Here is a 17,138-nt window from a genome sequence, read left to right as displayed (position 1 = left end):
TATGGGAGTAAGTTGGGAATGTATGTGGAAGGGTGTTTCTGTGAGATGATCTCCTCTGAGTAATGCTTGCTAAATTTTTCTCATGAGAACGGTGGATATGTGGTGTGTCAGACATTGAAGAAGGCATGGCAGGATGCGTCTGAGCAATCACAATAATAAACAGCCAGCATTCTGCACAGGAAGTTCATTAAATCATAGTGTTTGATTTAGAAACGAACAAATCGTGCTTGTAAGCACGGAACTGGCTTCTTTTGAACTGTGTGCTTTTTTTCTGCACTTTCAACTCGGGAGTTAAATTCAGTTCTGTGACTGTACCAGGCACACATTCACACAAATACGCACACACACACACACACACACACACGAGCGTCTGCATCCACACCAAAATGAATAGAGACACACACATGAAAGGCCTTCTCAAGCATCTGTTCTACAGGCTAAGAGGAAACCCTGTCTGAACACATGCTGAATTAGACAAAACAGGTCTCTATTCACAAACACACACACATACATATATATGTGTGTGTATGTCTGTAAATATAGACACATGTCTCCACTCATATGTGCATTCATTCTAAAAAAAACACATCAAACACACTGTGACCAGGTACAGTGTGAAATAACTGAACGGTTTAAAATGGTTTTAGGACATTACGCAATGATGGGGAGGATATCTAACTTAGTCTAGTGTGGGAAATTCAAACCTAGCAAAATTGCATTGTCTCGCTTGTGTTTTTTCACCTGGATCAAATACTAAATTAAAAGTGACTGAATTTTTGGCCCTGACCCAGTATTCTTCACCGTATCCCTTTCCTCTGTGACTAAAGGGCAATGAGGACACGATTAGTCAGTCATTGGGGAAATGTTTTCAGATTTAGAAAGCTCATTGTAATGCTTTCACTTTTTAAAACTTGTGGGAAATAAAATGAGGTTTTAGAGAGCTTGCAGAGGCCTGAATAAAACAAGGAGACCACAACCTTCCTAAAACAGGGTCTATGCATAAACTATTGTTATGCAAGTAGGCTACTTTGATCAGCATGTCAGTGTGCATTCACCACTGCCTATTTCATATTTGACAAACATTTTTGTGTTTCTGAGTGGATAGTAAACTTACAGGCCTTTGGGAGGGCACGGATGCCAAAGCCATTGGATTTGAGGTGGTGGGACACCATGAGAGGTGCAATGCAGGGCTTGTCTGCTGCCTCGCTGGACAGTCGCAGGATGCTGTGAGGAAACTGTCTTTTCTCCAATCTGTGGCTTCACTGTGAACACATTTTGACAGAAGAAAAAAAGCAATTAGGCCGCATTGTCATAGTTTCCATTATAAATAACATAAAACAACTATATATATATATATATATATATATATATATATATATATATATATATATATATATATATATATATATATACAGTATATATATCAGACTCACTAAAACCCAGTCTCAGCCCAATAAGAAGCACCGGTACTTAGGTAGAAACCTATACATAGGTGCCTGTTAAAAATGCTTATTTTAAAGAAAAACGTCAGATGGATTTAGAGGCTTTTGCATCTGAACTCTTCATATATAGATATATAGATATATAAAACTTACACTACATTACATTACTTAAACTATTAGAAAAAGATAAAAAGATCAATTCTACTTTATATTTTTTACATTAACAGTGTAATCAATACTCTGTTTATTAAAGCCAAGTATGAATCTCATCAAGTTAGTGTTTTTAAGCATTTTACATTTGTTCTAAAATAGTAACTCAAGGCAGTAACAATTTTAACAATATATTTTATTGTTACTTACGTAAGCTACTCTTTTTAATAGTTAACTTTAAACTATTTTTGAATTTTTGAGATCATCAGTCATCAAAGCTCTGTAAACATTGGTCACAGACAGAGATTTACTTCGAATTTCACCAAGCTGATTACTCACTAAAAACTCTTATATATCATGTTTTTGTGCCATATTAAGTCTTAATTTGATGTAACAGCAGTTATATATAAGTGTGTGAGCTGTTTACTTACTTTTTAAATTAGTCTTCCCATTAACACCATTATATTGTTCATTCATGCTGATTCGCAAACGCAGAACATGAACAAGCGGTGGGATTTATTGCATGAACAATCACAGCCTATCATAACCAGTCATAACCAATCATATTGCTATGGAGCTCAATTGCCGCTCACCAAACCCTGTTAAAACTCAATGGGTTCAGGGGAGTTGAGAGAGACGCAGACTCCCGTTGTAACTTTACCTGTTGGTGTCGCTGTTGCACAGTGTTTGTTTAAAAAAACAAGTGATATAAACACTTTTTAATGTTATATTTTGTAATACTGCTGTTTTATTTTTGTACTACGGATTTTTTTTTTCATCCAGTATGTCTCCCTTGCCTCCTTTGAGAAAACACCCTGATACATATGTGATCCTGGACCATAAAACCAAGTCATAAAGGTCAATTTTTTGAAATTGAGATTTAGACATCATCTGAAAGCTGAATAAATAAGCTTTCCATTGATGTATGGTTAGTTAGGATAGGACAATACTTGGCCGAAACACAAATATTTAAAAATCTGGAATCTGAGGGTGCAAAATAAAAAATTGAGAAAATCACCCTTAAAGTTGCCAAAATTAAGTTCTTAGCAATGCATATTACTAATCAAAAATTAAGTTTTGATATATTTATGGTAGGACATTTACAAAACATCTTTATGGAACATGATCTTAATATCCAAATGATTTTTGGCATAAAGAAAAATCAATCATTTTGACCCATACAATGAATTTTTGGCTATTGCTACAAACGCTGTGCTACTTACGATTGGTTTTGTGGTCCAGGGTCACGTATATAAATTACATGTATATATTACAAGACAAAACTCTTAATGCTAAGTCTCACCATTTACAACCAACGTGAGTGTGAGGTTCTGGAAAAGTCCATACTGCTGGATGCCAGTTCGGATGGTGTAGATTCCTGCATCCTCTTCAGCAATATCCCGAATGACCAGTGAAAACCCGTCTACGTGATATCGGGAGCACCGCTCGGCAGCGACCATCCCATCCTTCAACCTAAGCGACAAATTCAGTTGTTAACTATTTTTCCATTTGGCCACATATGTTGTCTGCGTTCACTTTAATGGATATGTGCAAACAAATTACATCTAATTAGCAGCTTAACTATATAGCCAAAGGAAGTTTTACCAGATGATTTCAGGTGCAGGGAATGCCCTTAGTTTTGGAGTAAGACGGAAAAATTTCTGTCCTGCAGAAGCCTGAACCACAGGGCCATCTCTGTGCTTGAGTCGAATGAAAGGATGGTCTGGGAACAGACAGACAGATAACAGGACATTTAGAAAAACACACACAGACGACCAAGAGGTAAAAAACTGTAAATAGTGAATTAGAATACATTAGAGGTAGAAAGAAGCACAAAGGTATTGCAGCAGTTTGAAATTAGCTATAGTTTCAGAGCCAGCAACAAGGGGACTGATTCTAAAACTCACCATAGACAATAACTGTGGTATTTGTTTCTCGCTTGGATGGACCACTTGTTACATGACATTTGTAAAGCCCCCTGTCTGCTTTGCTCAGTCTGGGGATGGTGAGAACACTGTAGAACAGCATGTTGGTTCGGCTCTTTGATATGCGTCTGATGATAGTGGCAGATCCATTAGCCTGAAGTATAAACAAGCAGAGCAAATTGTCACAACCACTCATTTTGGTCCAACAAGAAAAATATAAACAACATTGCTTTCAGAGGAAATGAGGGCTACAGAACAGCTGTCCATTCAATGGCCATTTAAAACACTTCATTATAAAAGGGAATCCACGTAAAACAATGCCTTCTTCCTTAGTCCAGAAACTGTCATCTAAAATGACTCTAGTAGTCAAACAGAAAAATGTGAGTTTGTTTAGTAGTTTAGGAAGCTAGATAATTATTGTTGCATTTAAGTTTTGGTGTTGCATTTAAATATCATAGTAATATAAAAATGAAAATAGAAGCAAATAAGACATTGATAATCCTAGTAAAAAAGCAATAGATTTCTTAACACATTTCTTAATATAAAGCCTGAAATATGTTTTAATGTCACTATTGATGAGGATTGTATGATCTTTAAATAATACCAGTCTTTAAATGCAAAATATTTAAAGTGTACCTAAAGTATACAATATGTCTTTAGCTGGTCTTCAGCACTACCTCTGCACAATTAAAGTCCATTAAGGACAAAATTAGTTGTTCTAATTTCGCAGACCAATATACCAGTTTAGTATACTAAAAGTACAATTGCAGGGTATTTTATTAAGTGCATACTATGTAAATGTATTTGTAGCATACTTAGCATGAAATAAATGTATTTTAAATACATTTTAGTATATTTATTTATCACTAGGGAAATGCATTTACATACAGTACATTCCCATTAATTATTAATTAATTATACTTATTAGATTATTATATGAACCAGTTTCCTGATGATTTTGATAAATTTCAAAAGTTTTGACGGCAGACAAATTTAAGCACAGTTTGAGACTTTTGAGATTTGTTCTGAACCTCCAGAGGAGACACATATTTCAGTACTGTCTTTTTCTCAGTGGTGCAGGAGACTTAAAGGAGAAGGCCACTTCCAAAACAAAGATTCACATGTAATGTACATGCATCCAAGATGTTCATGTCTTTCTTTCTTCAGTCGTAAAGAAATTATGTTTTTGAGGAAAACATTTCAGCATTTTTCTAGGAAAAATATGGTGCCCCGATTTTGAACTTCCAAAATGCAGTTTAAATGCGGCTTTAAACGATCCCAAATGTGGTTGTAAACAATCCCAGCCGGGAAAGAAGGGTCTTATCTAGCGTAACAATCGGTTATTTTCATAAAAATAATACAGTTTATATACTTTTTAATGTCAAACGCTCGTCTTGTCTTAATCTGCCAGGACTGTTTTTTTCCGGTTCATGACAGTTGGGGTATGTTGAAAAATCGTTTTTTCTCCCTCAATTTCAAAATCGTCCTATATCGCTGTTTAACCATTTTTGTTAAGGGCGTTTGATCTTCTTTGCATGTTTACTTTGTAAAGTATTTAAACTGTATTTTTTAAATGAAAATAACCGATTGTTTCACTAGATAAGACTTCTTCCTCGGCTGGGATCATTTACAACTGCATTTGGGATTGTTTGAAGCCGCATTTAAACTGCATTTTGGAAGTTCAAAATCGGGGCACCATATCGGTCAATTATATGGAGAAAAATGCTGAAATGTTTTCCTCAAAAAACATAATTTCTTTACGACTGAAGAAAGAAAGACATGAACATCTTGGATGACATGGGGGTGAGTACATTATATGTAAATCTTTGTTTTGGAAGTGGACTTTTTCCTTAAGGAAAAGTCTCCATTTTTTTCAGATAAGATATTAAACAAGCAAATTCATGATTTTAATTATAACTACTAACAAATTTAGTAGTAATGTATCAAGATGAGTTAATTCATCTTAAAGGGAGTTCGCCAAAAAATGAAAATTTTGTCATGATTTACACACCCTCATGTTGTTCCAAACCTGTATGAGTTTATTTCTTATGTTGAACACAAAAATAGATATTTTGAAGAATGCCGGTAATCAAACAGTTGACGGTTCCTATTGACTTCCACAGTATTTCCTTCCCTTCTATGGAAGTCAGTGGGGACCAATAACTGTTTGGCTCTTCAAAATTCTTCAGAATATCTCCTTTTGTGTTCAACATAACAAGGAAACTTATATAGGTTTGGAACAACATGGGGGTGAGTAAATAATAACACAATTTTAATTTCTGGGTGATCTATTCCTTTAAAAATCCATGTCCATAGATTCTGATTATGCCAACTGCAGAATAAATATATTAGAAATAGCAATTTTATAAATCACAAATGTATACTATGTGTACCTTTTGTGGGTACGTCCAGCTAATGGACACCCTGGCGTTCCATTCAGCAGTAACGGTGCAGTTCAGTGCTAACATCTGGCCCTGTAACGTGTGGACCAAACCTGTGCTGTTCAAATACACGTCTAGGATTTTATTCACTGCAAGAGAAGAAAACATGCATTTTTTAAACTCAAATGTATTGCCACTTTATTTGCTAAGTAAATCATAGAAGCCTAAAGGGCTTACCTGGCCTGTGAGTCAAGAACTTGTTACTATGTTTGACTCCATTGACGATAGTCTCACAGGAAAATAGTCCGATGTAGAAGAATGTGGGACTACGGATAGTGAAACCTTGCCTGCTGTTCCAGATGATGTTTCTATAATCAGGAGTTAACCGGTGGAAAGGAAACTGAAAATGTAAGAAAAAAGATATTAAAAGATTAGCAGCTGCACCACAAGCTTTTGCATTGTTTTCACTTTGCAAAGATTTCCATATGTGTGTGTGTTTTAAAAACAAACTTGCACTTTCAGTTGTAAATGTCATTTGGCCAGCGCACACGAGGGCTCTAATGGGTTCAACAGTGCACCGTCCTTCAGAAAATTCTTGGAGAGCGGTGTTATGATTTTGTTTACTTCCATATTCAATGGAGGAAATGTTTACAGGCTTAGATGTGACACTGTGGAAGTGTCCTGCCCTTTCTCAGGGGATCAGGTGAATGCTTTCCTCCCAGTGTGAGCTGCTCAAAATCTCCTGGTTTCTAGGAAGCACTACTGCATTAGGTAAAGCATTAGATAAGCCCTTTACCTAGGAGCATAACAACTTATAGACTGTTTCTTTAAGTATGGGCACCTTTGAACAATGAACGGTGAACATACAATTCCGTTTTTTTTTAAACCATCATGAACATTTCCACCACATTGTCATTTCCGCCACATCTCAAATTATGTATTGTGCAACAGCATTCTGTGGCGGAAATGACGGTGGTGGAAATGATTTTGGAACAAAATGCTGGAATCATTTGGGTTGCTAAGGCTAATTTTCATAGTCCATGCGTCCTAAATACACAGACTAACCTGATTTGTATACTTGTATGCTTAAGTTAAGTCTTTTATAATAATGAAGTTACAATTACATAATTATATTTCTACTCCAATGCATTTTTTGAAATATAAACATATAATGGTGGCTGTCATAAAAACGTGACGAATTTATTCAAAAATAAACACTGAAGAACAGTAAAAAAATATAATGAATATGTTATATGGTGCATATATTTAGCAAAATGCCCCGCTCTAGATTTCATATTTTTTAGCTGACTAACGGTCACCAAATGTTTTTTCTGAGGAAAAGTTAAGAGTTGAAACTGATTGAGCGATTACATGAGACAGAATAACTAACTAACACACAAGCAGTATGTGATAATACTGCTACAACTATCTAGCACCAGTTAAAGCAAAAATGTGACCCTGGACCACAAAACCAGTCATAAGGGTCATTCCAGCACGACGGGAACTGGTCAACTTGTTCTTTTCCGTTTCCTCTACTCATCTGAAATTCATCCTAAAATACTTAAGTCCTTTTTTAAACCCTCTTGAGACTTTGGTTACCATATTTGGACTCATCTTATGTCTCCAGAGATGTAGTAATGTATCTAATCATATCATACATGTACTATCCGTCCGTTTCACTATCCGTGCCACCAGCTGTGGAAGACATTAGTCTGCGTGAGGTGGTCTCAGCGTCATCTCCTTGGCTTTGTACAGTTTTTTTAAAATGAGATATATACATCAGTTGAAAGCTGCATAAATACGCTTTGCATTGATGCATGGTTTGTTAGGATAGGACAGTATTTGGCTGAGATACAACTGAAATCTGAGGGTGCAAAAAAATCAAAATATTGAGAAAATTGCCTTTAAAGTTGTCCAAATGAAGTTCTTAGCAATGCATATTACTAATCAAAAATTAAGTTTTAATATATTTACGGAAGGAAATTCACAAAATATCTTCAAGAAACATGATCTTTACTCAATATCCTAATGATTTTTGGCATAAAAGAAATATAATTTTGACCTATGCAATGTATTTTTGGCTTTTGCTACAAATATAGACTGGTTTTGTGGTCCAGAGTCACAAATAGGATTACTGGCTGAACATCACGTCATTTAATTAATATTTCTGAACACTTGTAAAGCTCTAAAAGACTGTGACCTCCCTCACCTTTACCAACTAATCCCACCTACTGTAAATCTTAGGTAGCGAACTTCTCACTAACATCCCTCCCTATGTTCAATGCGTAAGAGGGGAGGGCGAGGATGTGGAAACGTGACTCTAGTCCATCTCCTCACATCCTGTTACTACAGGATATAGACATCGTGGCTAGGCCCTCAGGTCAGCTTCTGGAAGGGCCCCGCAGCTACTTTCACAGCTTCAGCGAGAGCTTATGTATTGTTCCCTATGCGAAAGGTGCAAGATTAAAGATACACTGCCAAGTGCAAAATCCTCTCAGGAAAAAAACACTCTACTAGCGTGTGACAGTCCAAGTTTGAGTAGGGTGGAGAGAGCTCGTATTTATAGCACGTTTACCTTTCGAATATCTGTGCGCAGGGTCGGCAGGACATAAACAAAGCAAACAGAAATGAAATGTGGTGCTTTTTTGAGCAAGCAGGGAGGATAGGGATGTCATATCACTAGCATATCCTAAAACAGTTTCCATCCTGCATGCGAAGCGCCAAAGGCAACGCGACGGGAACTGGTCAACTTGTTCTTTTCCGTTTCCTCTTCTCATCTGAAATTCATCCTGAAATGCTTAAGTCCTTTTTTAAACCCTCTTGAGACTTTGGTTACCGTATTTGGACTCATCTTATGTCTCCAGAGATGTAGTAATGTATCTAATCATATCATACATGTACTATCCGTGCAATTCACTATCCGTGCCACCAGCTGTGGAAGACATCAGTCTGCATGAGGTGGTCTCGGCGTCATCTCCTTGGCTTTGTACAGTGCCAACAAGAAAAGGAAGCTGTGGGCGCCGCTTGCTCTGAGCATCGACTTAAAGTATCCATGTCATGCTGAGCCAAAAAGACTTCTGTACATCCCCTCCACATGCCCTCATGAACACACACACATCCGAACTGGCACGAAGACACGCATGCTTGCCCTTACAACCTGGGGTGATTGTGAGATAAGGACAGGGAGAGTGACTTATTTGTGAATGAGAGTGAGAGGATGCACTCCATGTATGGCAGTGGAAGCCATAGACGAGTGTAGGGATTGGCACGAAGAGCTGAGTACAGAAGTAGCCTACTTGAGACTAATGATTGATCTTTTTGTTATTATTTGCAATAACGATTCATCACACGTCAATTTGCTTCAGCATTGACATTCAGTCCAGTGAAAGCACACTCCAAAAAACACACACAAGGCAATTTGTTTGCTGTAGCGAACGCATACGTGCAGACAGATTGTGTTTACTGTAGTCACACTTTCTTCCTTTCAGACAACCAAACAGAGCTCAATGGAACAGGCCGCAGGGTATCTAGAGAGGCTCTAGTAAAACAACTATTTTTAAGCTGTTCAAACATGATGTAAGTAAGAATCAAGCCATCAGCTATGAAAATAGCAATGCATGCAAAATAATCACAATATACAGTTGAGTACACAGTGCATAAGTACATAGTGTATAGTGTGTCAATGTGATGCAGCTTATATTTTAAAGAGTGTGCAAATTTGTTACAGCAACTATATAGCGATAAATAGGATTACTGAGTGAACATCATGTCTTTTAGTTTAGATTTATGAATTATATTAGGTTATTTTTTCATTAATAATAGTAGTCTGAGAGATCCTCCCCCGTCGCTATGTAATTAAAGCTGCAACAGTTTGGTGCATGAAGTGTCCAACATTCCACACTTAGTTTTTTTTGGTTATTCAAGTGCATCATCTGGGTATTTAAACTCTTTTTTTTGTTTTTGTAACAGAGAGACATTTAAAATATGGAAGATATAAAATATGAAATTCCTCCACTAAATAAAAAGGTAATTGAGACTTTTTATCTCATAAAATTCAGACTTTTTTTCTTGCAATTGTGAGTTTACATTTCACAATTCTCACTTTTTTCTTAGAATTGCATGATACAAATTCACAATTCTGAGTAATGAAGATATAAACTTGCATCTGAAAAAAAATCTCAGAATTGCGAGTTTATATCTTATAGAGTCAGAACTGTGAGATATAAACTCGTAATTCTGAGAATGTATCAGTCTTTTTTCCCCCTCAAAACTGGAAGTAGCTTACAATTCTGAGAAAAAAAGTCAAAATTGTAAGACATAAACTTGCAAATGTGAGAAAAAAAGTCAGAATTGTGAGATTTTATCTTCAATTCTGACAAAAAGGTTTTTATCTCACAATTCTGAGAACAAAAGTCAAAATTGTGAGATGTAAATTCGAAACTGCAAGAAAAAAAGTGAGAAAAAAGTCAGAGTTGCGAGTTTTTCATCTCACAATTCTGAGTAAAAAAGTCATAACTGTGAGATGTAAACTCGCAATTGCGAGAAAAAAGGTCAGAATTGTGAGAAAAAAATGAGAACTGCGAGATAAACTCATAATTTTGAGAAAAAGTCATAATTGTTTTTATCTCACAATTCTAAGAAATCAAAATTGTGAGATGTAAAAAGATGAATTGTACGAAAAAAATCGGAATTGCACATTTTTATCTCAATTCTGAGAAAAAAGTCAGAATGTGAGATAAAAAGTCGCAGTTACTTTTTTTTTTTCATTTTTTATTCAGTGGCGGAAATGGGCTTCCATATATAAAATGTCTGTTGAACACTCAAACAGACAAAAATTAATTAAATGCTCATCCTTAGACATAAGGAGTTTGTCCCAAAACAACCAGACAAATCCTGCATATTAGACATCAATATATAAGTTTTGCTCTAAACAGCAATGAGTTTCTAGTTCTCTGAATAGCCCTGCCCACTGTCCTCATTGGTCCATAACCCTGCATATTAAACATCAGATATCTTCTGATTGGCTAAGACTGTCTCACATGTTGTGTTCAGTGCTGAGAAACAGATTATTTGTCCCTGGAGAAAGGGAAAGCTGATGTGTCTTATGACTCACAGTTGAGACACTCACCTTGACCAACGAGACTTTGGCATCCGGGTTGGTGACTCTGCAGGGGAAGACCAACGGCTCTCCCTCCTTCATGTAGACCACATCTGGGATCTCCGTCTGCACCTTTACAAACGGCTGCTGGCTATCTGAAACGCCAATGCTGAGGTCAGGAACAAACAGACACCTCATACAAACAGTAGATGCTGACAACAATCTAGAGATCTAGAGTCAGCAACAAATACAGAGAGAATGCTTGCTTGTTATCAAACGCTCTCTCTCTCTGTTGTTTTCTTGGTTGCACTTTCGCCCCAGTTGCAATATTCTTGTGGCAATGAAAGGCTTTGGGTGTTGCTCGCCCCATTGTTCGAAGCTCTGGTGTTATTAAAGGAACGGAAAAAAATCTCTGAACATTTTAACAAAAGTACCCCAAGGACTGCTGGATGCTTCCTTGTCGTGCTTTGATTCAATATAAAGGACGAAGGGTGAGGCTAAATGGACATGGCCGCAAGAGCGATTGATGGTCCTCAGGGGCCTTGTTGGCTAACCGGGGCCGCACCTAGTGACCTGGGGCACCTCTTCGCCTTCCTTAATGCCTGACCAGGGAGGATCCGAGCGTCTTCTGCCCCGGCATGCCCTCAAGGTGCCCACTCCCATGCGCAGACACGCATCCCAACAAACATACACAAGGAGACATCGCATCCTCTATCCTCGTCTCCAAGTCGTCCCTCCCCCCAGAGCAGCACAGGATACGGACGGCCGGGCTGAGGGAGATAGATAAGGCCGGGTACCCTGGGAAAGGCTGCCCAAGAGCTGAGCCTTTCAACAGCTGGGGCTATTTCTGTCCCCTTGAGGTAGCACGTAAATGAAAGTTACAGTTTAAATTTAGGCAAAAGTGAGAGAGGACAGCCTACGGTATGAGCAAAAACACAAAATGCCACCACAAAACCGTGCCAGACGCTCACTTAGTCGGATGTGTTGCCTCGAGAGAAAAATGGTGTTTAGGTATTATTTGCTTCCTGAGGCTTCCTGTTTAGCCTTAAGCAACAGAAATGGTCAGTGAGATGGCGAAGCTATTAAACGCAGGCCAGTGTCGTGACAAATCGGGTCCTCCTTGGAAATCGGGTCTCTGCTCAAACAATCCCAGATTTAAATGGGTACCCTCTTTAGTGCCTGACTACAATTTCTACAAAATCACATTATGTGTTATAATAAGCATTAAAGGTATAGCTCATCCAAAAATGAAAATTCTGTCATGTTGTTTCAAACCCGTAAGACCTCCGTTCATCTTCGAACACAAATTAAGATATTTGTGATGAAATCCAAGAGCTTTCTGACCCGTTCAAAGCCCAGAAAGGTAGTAAGGACATTGTTAAAATAGTGCATGTGACATCAGTTGTTGAACCGTAATGTTATAAAGCTACGAAAATAGCGACTTTATTCAAGAATTTCTTCTCTTCCTTGTTAGTCTTTGCCGCTTGTTAACGAGAGTACCACAACCTTTCTGGACACTGAACGTGTCAATTTCGTTGCTGTCTATGCAGGGTCTATGGAAAGCCAGTTTCTGCCACTAAATAAAAAAAGTCATTTTTTCTCTCAAGTCTGGTCAAGTTTGTATCTTGCATTTTTCTTCTCTGAATTGTGAGATACAAACTCCCACTTGTGAGTTATAAAGTCCAGTTCTGAGGATAAAAAAAAGACTGATATGTTCACAGAATTGCAAGTTTATATCTCACAATTCTGACTTAACTCGCAATTGCAATGTTATATCATGCAACTGGGACTTTATTTCTCAGAATTGCAAGTTTATATCATGCAATTCTGACTTTATTTCTCTGAACTGTGAGTTTATATCTCACAATTCTGACTTTATAACTCACAATTGTAAGTTTGTATCTCACAATTCTGAGAAAAAAGTCAAAATTGTGAGATTGTATCATGCAGTTCTGAAAAAAATGTCAGAATTGTGAGATAACAAGTAGCAATAACCTTTATTTTTTTATTCAATGGGAGGAATGGGCTTCCATAATCCAAAAATATCTTAACTTGTGTTATGAAGATGAACAAAGGTCTTACTAGTTACCTGATGGAGACATGATATTTAAGGAAAATTAACAAATTTGTCACAATGTCGGAAAGCGAGTGTTTAAAGGTTCCAGTGTTCACCTGAAGCATCTTACCTGTGATGTAGACGTACACAGAGGCCTGTTTGCGCTGCTTTTGGTGGTACCTGCAGCGGTAAGAGCCAGTATGTTGAGCTAAAGCAGGACTGAGCGTCAGGCGGCTGCAATACTGGTTATTTTTCTTCCCGCATCTAGTGTCTTCTATCTGGGTGCCGTGGTAGACTTTCGGGACGCCTGATGGCAAAACCCACTGGAGCTCCCACCGTCCCCTGAAACATCAAGTTTGGATTATACAAGGAACTTTATACCTAATGGTCCAAGTACATCACATAATGGGGTCTAAAAGTCTGAGAACACTTGCATTTACTAATTAAAAGCATTTAATCTTTACTAGCAGATCAGATCAGTCAACATGATTTATGGTTGACTTATAATTGTTTTTTTGGTATTTAGTTGCATGAAGAAGTTTGTTTCAAATTTGATAATCATGTCCTCCAGCACAATTTGAGAGACTCTGGTGCATAAGAACTTTTGACTCTTTGTACAAAGGAACTAATGGTTAGTGACCTGGAATATTTCTGCCATAAAAGCTCAAAATGTTCCATTTATTTCAAGGTTTAAATTAAATTATGATCTCTCAGGATTTTGGACCCCACTATACATGGCTCAGTTCTCATCCTTTATACTTGCATTTTACAATCTCTCACTCCAAACTTTCGCTTAGTATTTCTACATTCCTCCTGACCAAAATCTGTATCATCTCTGTTAATCATAAATCCATACATGACTCATCCATAACCTCATGATCCATTTTAACCACTTCATCCTACTTTAACCATGAGATCATGACAAATCACTCACCTGCAGTTTAACTGAAGTGTCTGATTTCTCTCTATGATAAGCTGCTTTTCTGTAACATCCAACACTGGAGAACTGAACCTTCCTTTTGTGTCTGTGTCTTTCAGATAGAAAACAAAGCCATGTTAGAGGTTGCTGAATAAGATGTTGTGAAGCTTTAAAGAGTGACCTTAACCACATTCAGGTGAAAATGTAGTCCATGTAGAACTTGCATAAAATTGGACTATGCCATCTAGAGCTGTAGAAACGGACCTATAGTTCCTGCTAATACTGATAGAGTTATATTTCAAGGTTGTTTTTGAAGAACATTTGTGACCCTGGACCACAAAACCAGTCTTAAGTAGCATGGGTATATTTATAGCAATAGTCAAAAATACATTGTATGGGTCAAAATGATCAATTTTTCTTTTATGCCAAAAATCACTAGGATATTAAGTAAATATCATGTCCCATGAAGATATTTAGTAAATTTCCTACCGTAAATATATCAAAACTTACATTTTGACTAGTAATATGCATTGCTAAAAACTTCTTTTAGACCATTTTGAAGGTGATTTTCTCAATATTTAGATTTTTTGCACCCTCAGATTCCAGATATTCAAATAGTCGTATCTCAGCCAAATATTGTCCTATTCTAACAAACCATAGGTCAATGAAAAGCTTATTTATGCAGATTATGTATAAATCTAAATGTTAAAAAAAGACCCTTATGTATTGTTGTATTGTTATATTGACCCTTGAGTATTGTTTAGAGGTACTTGAGGATCTTTACAAGGCAATGATAATACATTAAATAAAGGAGTTTAATTCAATAAAAACACCAGAAAACATCACATTAATATGGTGTTTTTTTTTTTTTTATTTTAAAAGATACATCCAGTTCTTTCCTTTAAAAATCGTTTTACTTATTTAGACTGCGATAGATACAATTCTGTATCTATTAGCCTAGCATTAATTATATAAATTATAAAATATTATTATAGATAATATTTTCCTATCTTTTTCGTATTTTAAAATGTCAAATGCAACACTGTGTTATTTTAAATTAGTTGTTTTTATTTTATGCTACATAAACACATGCATACATTTAAATTTTATTTATTTGATTAATAAGACAGCACGCCAAATGGAAAACAAAACGAACGTAATGACTTCGTATTTTGTACTGAATAACATACCTATAAAAATGATTTACAGTTTCTGCGAAATGCTGTGACATTAATTGCCTATTAATATGCAAAATCGCGTATTTTAAGCACAAATACACTAAATCAAAAATAGTGTTTGCACACTCCAGTTCACATCTCTTTTTGTCGTGTAGAAAAAAAAACACACTTAAATGTGGGTTAAGATGGCACATATTTCATAATGATTTTAAACAGCTCGTCTCCATGCAGACGTGTCTATACAATACAGACCGGTCTCACTATTGTTTATTGCTTTAAAAAAACTTACAGCATCATTTCCTTTCCATTATTCACACGCTATGCGCAGGCCATGTGCCGTATATACATTAAAATGGTATTGTAGTTAGGCCAGTGAAAAAAGGAAGTAGAAGTCAAGCACTTTTTCCCACAGCGAGTCCCGCATGGGATTCAAACAGGCTCGTTATCAGCCGGTCCACACGCTGAGGTTCCGTTTCAGAAACCCTCAACAAGAGCGCCTGCCACTAATGACAGGACGAAAACTTGCCAATTTCAACAAACCTTACACGTCATATTTGAATAAACGCTAATGAACTAAAGTAAATAAGGCTGGGGTTTAAGTAGCGAAGCACGTAGGTAAAGACAGTTACACAAACAAGGGTTAAATATAAAATGTAGAACATTGAATGGAAATGTTTTATTCAAAACACTGAATGGATGTTGCATGCATTTAAAAATGACTTTAATTTTAGTTAAAAAAAAATGTCGGAAACGACTTAAACGCTATGCATTTACGTCATTTTTGCGCTTATTAATTTAATCTATAGTTATTACTCGTGTGACGACTTAAATATCACATCAAGAAAAAAATACATTAATATCTGCTTCGTAAAATTGTTTGTAAAACTGCACCCACTGGGAAACTACTAAATAGGCTATTTAAAAGTGTCACTATTTAAAATAAAATAATAATAAAAATTCGCCATTTAAATAAGCTATTTAAAAACTAGTTCTCACGTTATGTAGCTACGTGGTGTTCAAAATCTTTAAAGGTAAGTAAAGCAAACGTTTTTTAAATTCTACAAAGGAATTTTAATTATTTTGTTCTTAAAAAACAATGTGCACTCGGGCATAACTTTATTGATCACCACCTTTAATTTGAACAAGAATAAGCTAAACGAAAATGCAATTATTGTTATAATAATTAGTCTGTTATTTGCATAACTACATGTATTTATTTATTTTTCAAATAGCCAAGTTATTTGTGTTCATTTGAAAACAGTTTTATTAGTGCATTTTCTTTCTAGCACTTTTAGGGATCTTTCTAAAATCCGATGTCCTGTTAATTTTACGCAATCATTTTTCCGGCATTACTGTACGGTTTTGAACACGCATATGCTTAAACACATGCTTGGCCATTAATCAGTTTCAGTTTTCCATCCTGTGATGTTTCTGCGGTGAGTTGTTGACCAATAAAGCACTAATAATCACGCACTGTGGACAGTACATCGCTTCACCCCCTGCTTCCTCCCCTTGGGTCTGTTTTAGCTATAACACCCTGATTAGCGCTGGTTCCTGCCTCACGGTGGTCATGACCCCGAAGTCATTTATATTAGAACTTCCATTTCACAATGTCATCAGGCTCAGGAAATAACGCCCTCTCTGATTCAACCGGGGCCAAACATTGAAGACGGATGCCAAGTAAGAGCAGAGAGGTCTCTACTATCAAAACAACTTGTCCTGCTATGGCAGGCCGATTTAGCATTTATTTCTTAACATTAACTAACGTCTGTTTTTATATTAGTACTTATTTTGTATTATTAATAAACAATTATATTCGTACATTATTGTATCTCTAAAATTGTATCTAGTACATATGCATTCTGTCTATTGTCGACATAACTTTAAATAAATATGGCATAAATTTTATTGCATATTATTTTCTTCTTATCTTGAATTTATTTAGCATTTATTTCTTAACATTAACTAACGTCTGTTTTTATATTAGTA

The 17,138-nt window shown here is 36.4% G+C and overlaps 1 protein-coding gene across 3 annotated transcripts in view; it reads right to left on the bottom strand.

Annotated features, from left to right (window-relative positions):
• Positions 1–17,138, bottom strand: part of flt1 (fms related receptor tyrosine kinase 1) — a 46,578-nt gene that overhangs the window by 27,636 nt on the left and 1,804 nt on the right. For all 3 annotated transcript variants that reach the window (XM_051097597.1, XM_051097599.1, XM_051097598.1), the window contains exons 2-10: positions 13,987–14,083; positions 13,183–13,394; positions 11,027–11,151; positions 6,136–6,298; positions 5,911–6,047; positions 3,500–3,671; positions 3,198–3,315; positions 2,896–3,065; positions 1,115–1,262 (exon numbers count right to left, since the gene is read on the bottom strand). In XM_051097597.1, the coding sequence (XP_050953554.1) occupies positions 1,115–1,262; positions 2,896–3,065; positions 3,198–3,315; positions 3,500–3,671; positions 5,911–6,047; positions 6,136–6,298; positions 11,027–11,151; positions 13,183–13,394; positions 13,987–14,083 (1,342 nt within the window). The remainder of the gene's footprint in view (positions 1–1,114; positions 1,263–2,895; positions 3,066–3,197; positions 3,316–3,499; positions 3,672–5,910; positions 6,048–6,135; positions 6,299–11,026; positions 11,152–13,182; positions 13,395–13,986; positions 14,084–17,138) is intronic.

This window comes from Labeo rohita, chromosome 24 (genome assembly GCF_022985175.1).
Source record: "Labeo rohita strain BAU-BD-2019 chromosome 24, IGBB_LRoh.1.0, whole genome shotgun sequence".
NCBI lineage: Eukaryota > Metazoa > Chordata > Actinopteri > Cypriniformes > Cyprinidae > Labeo > Labeo rohita.
The sequence above is the reverse complement of the archived record's forward strand: the minus strand, read 5'-3'. Positions and strand labels throughout refer to the sequence as shown.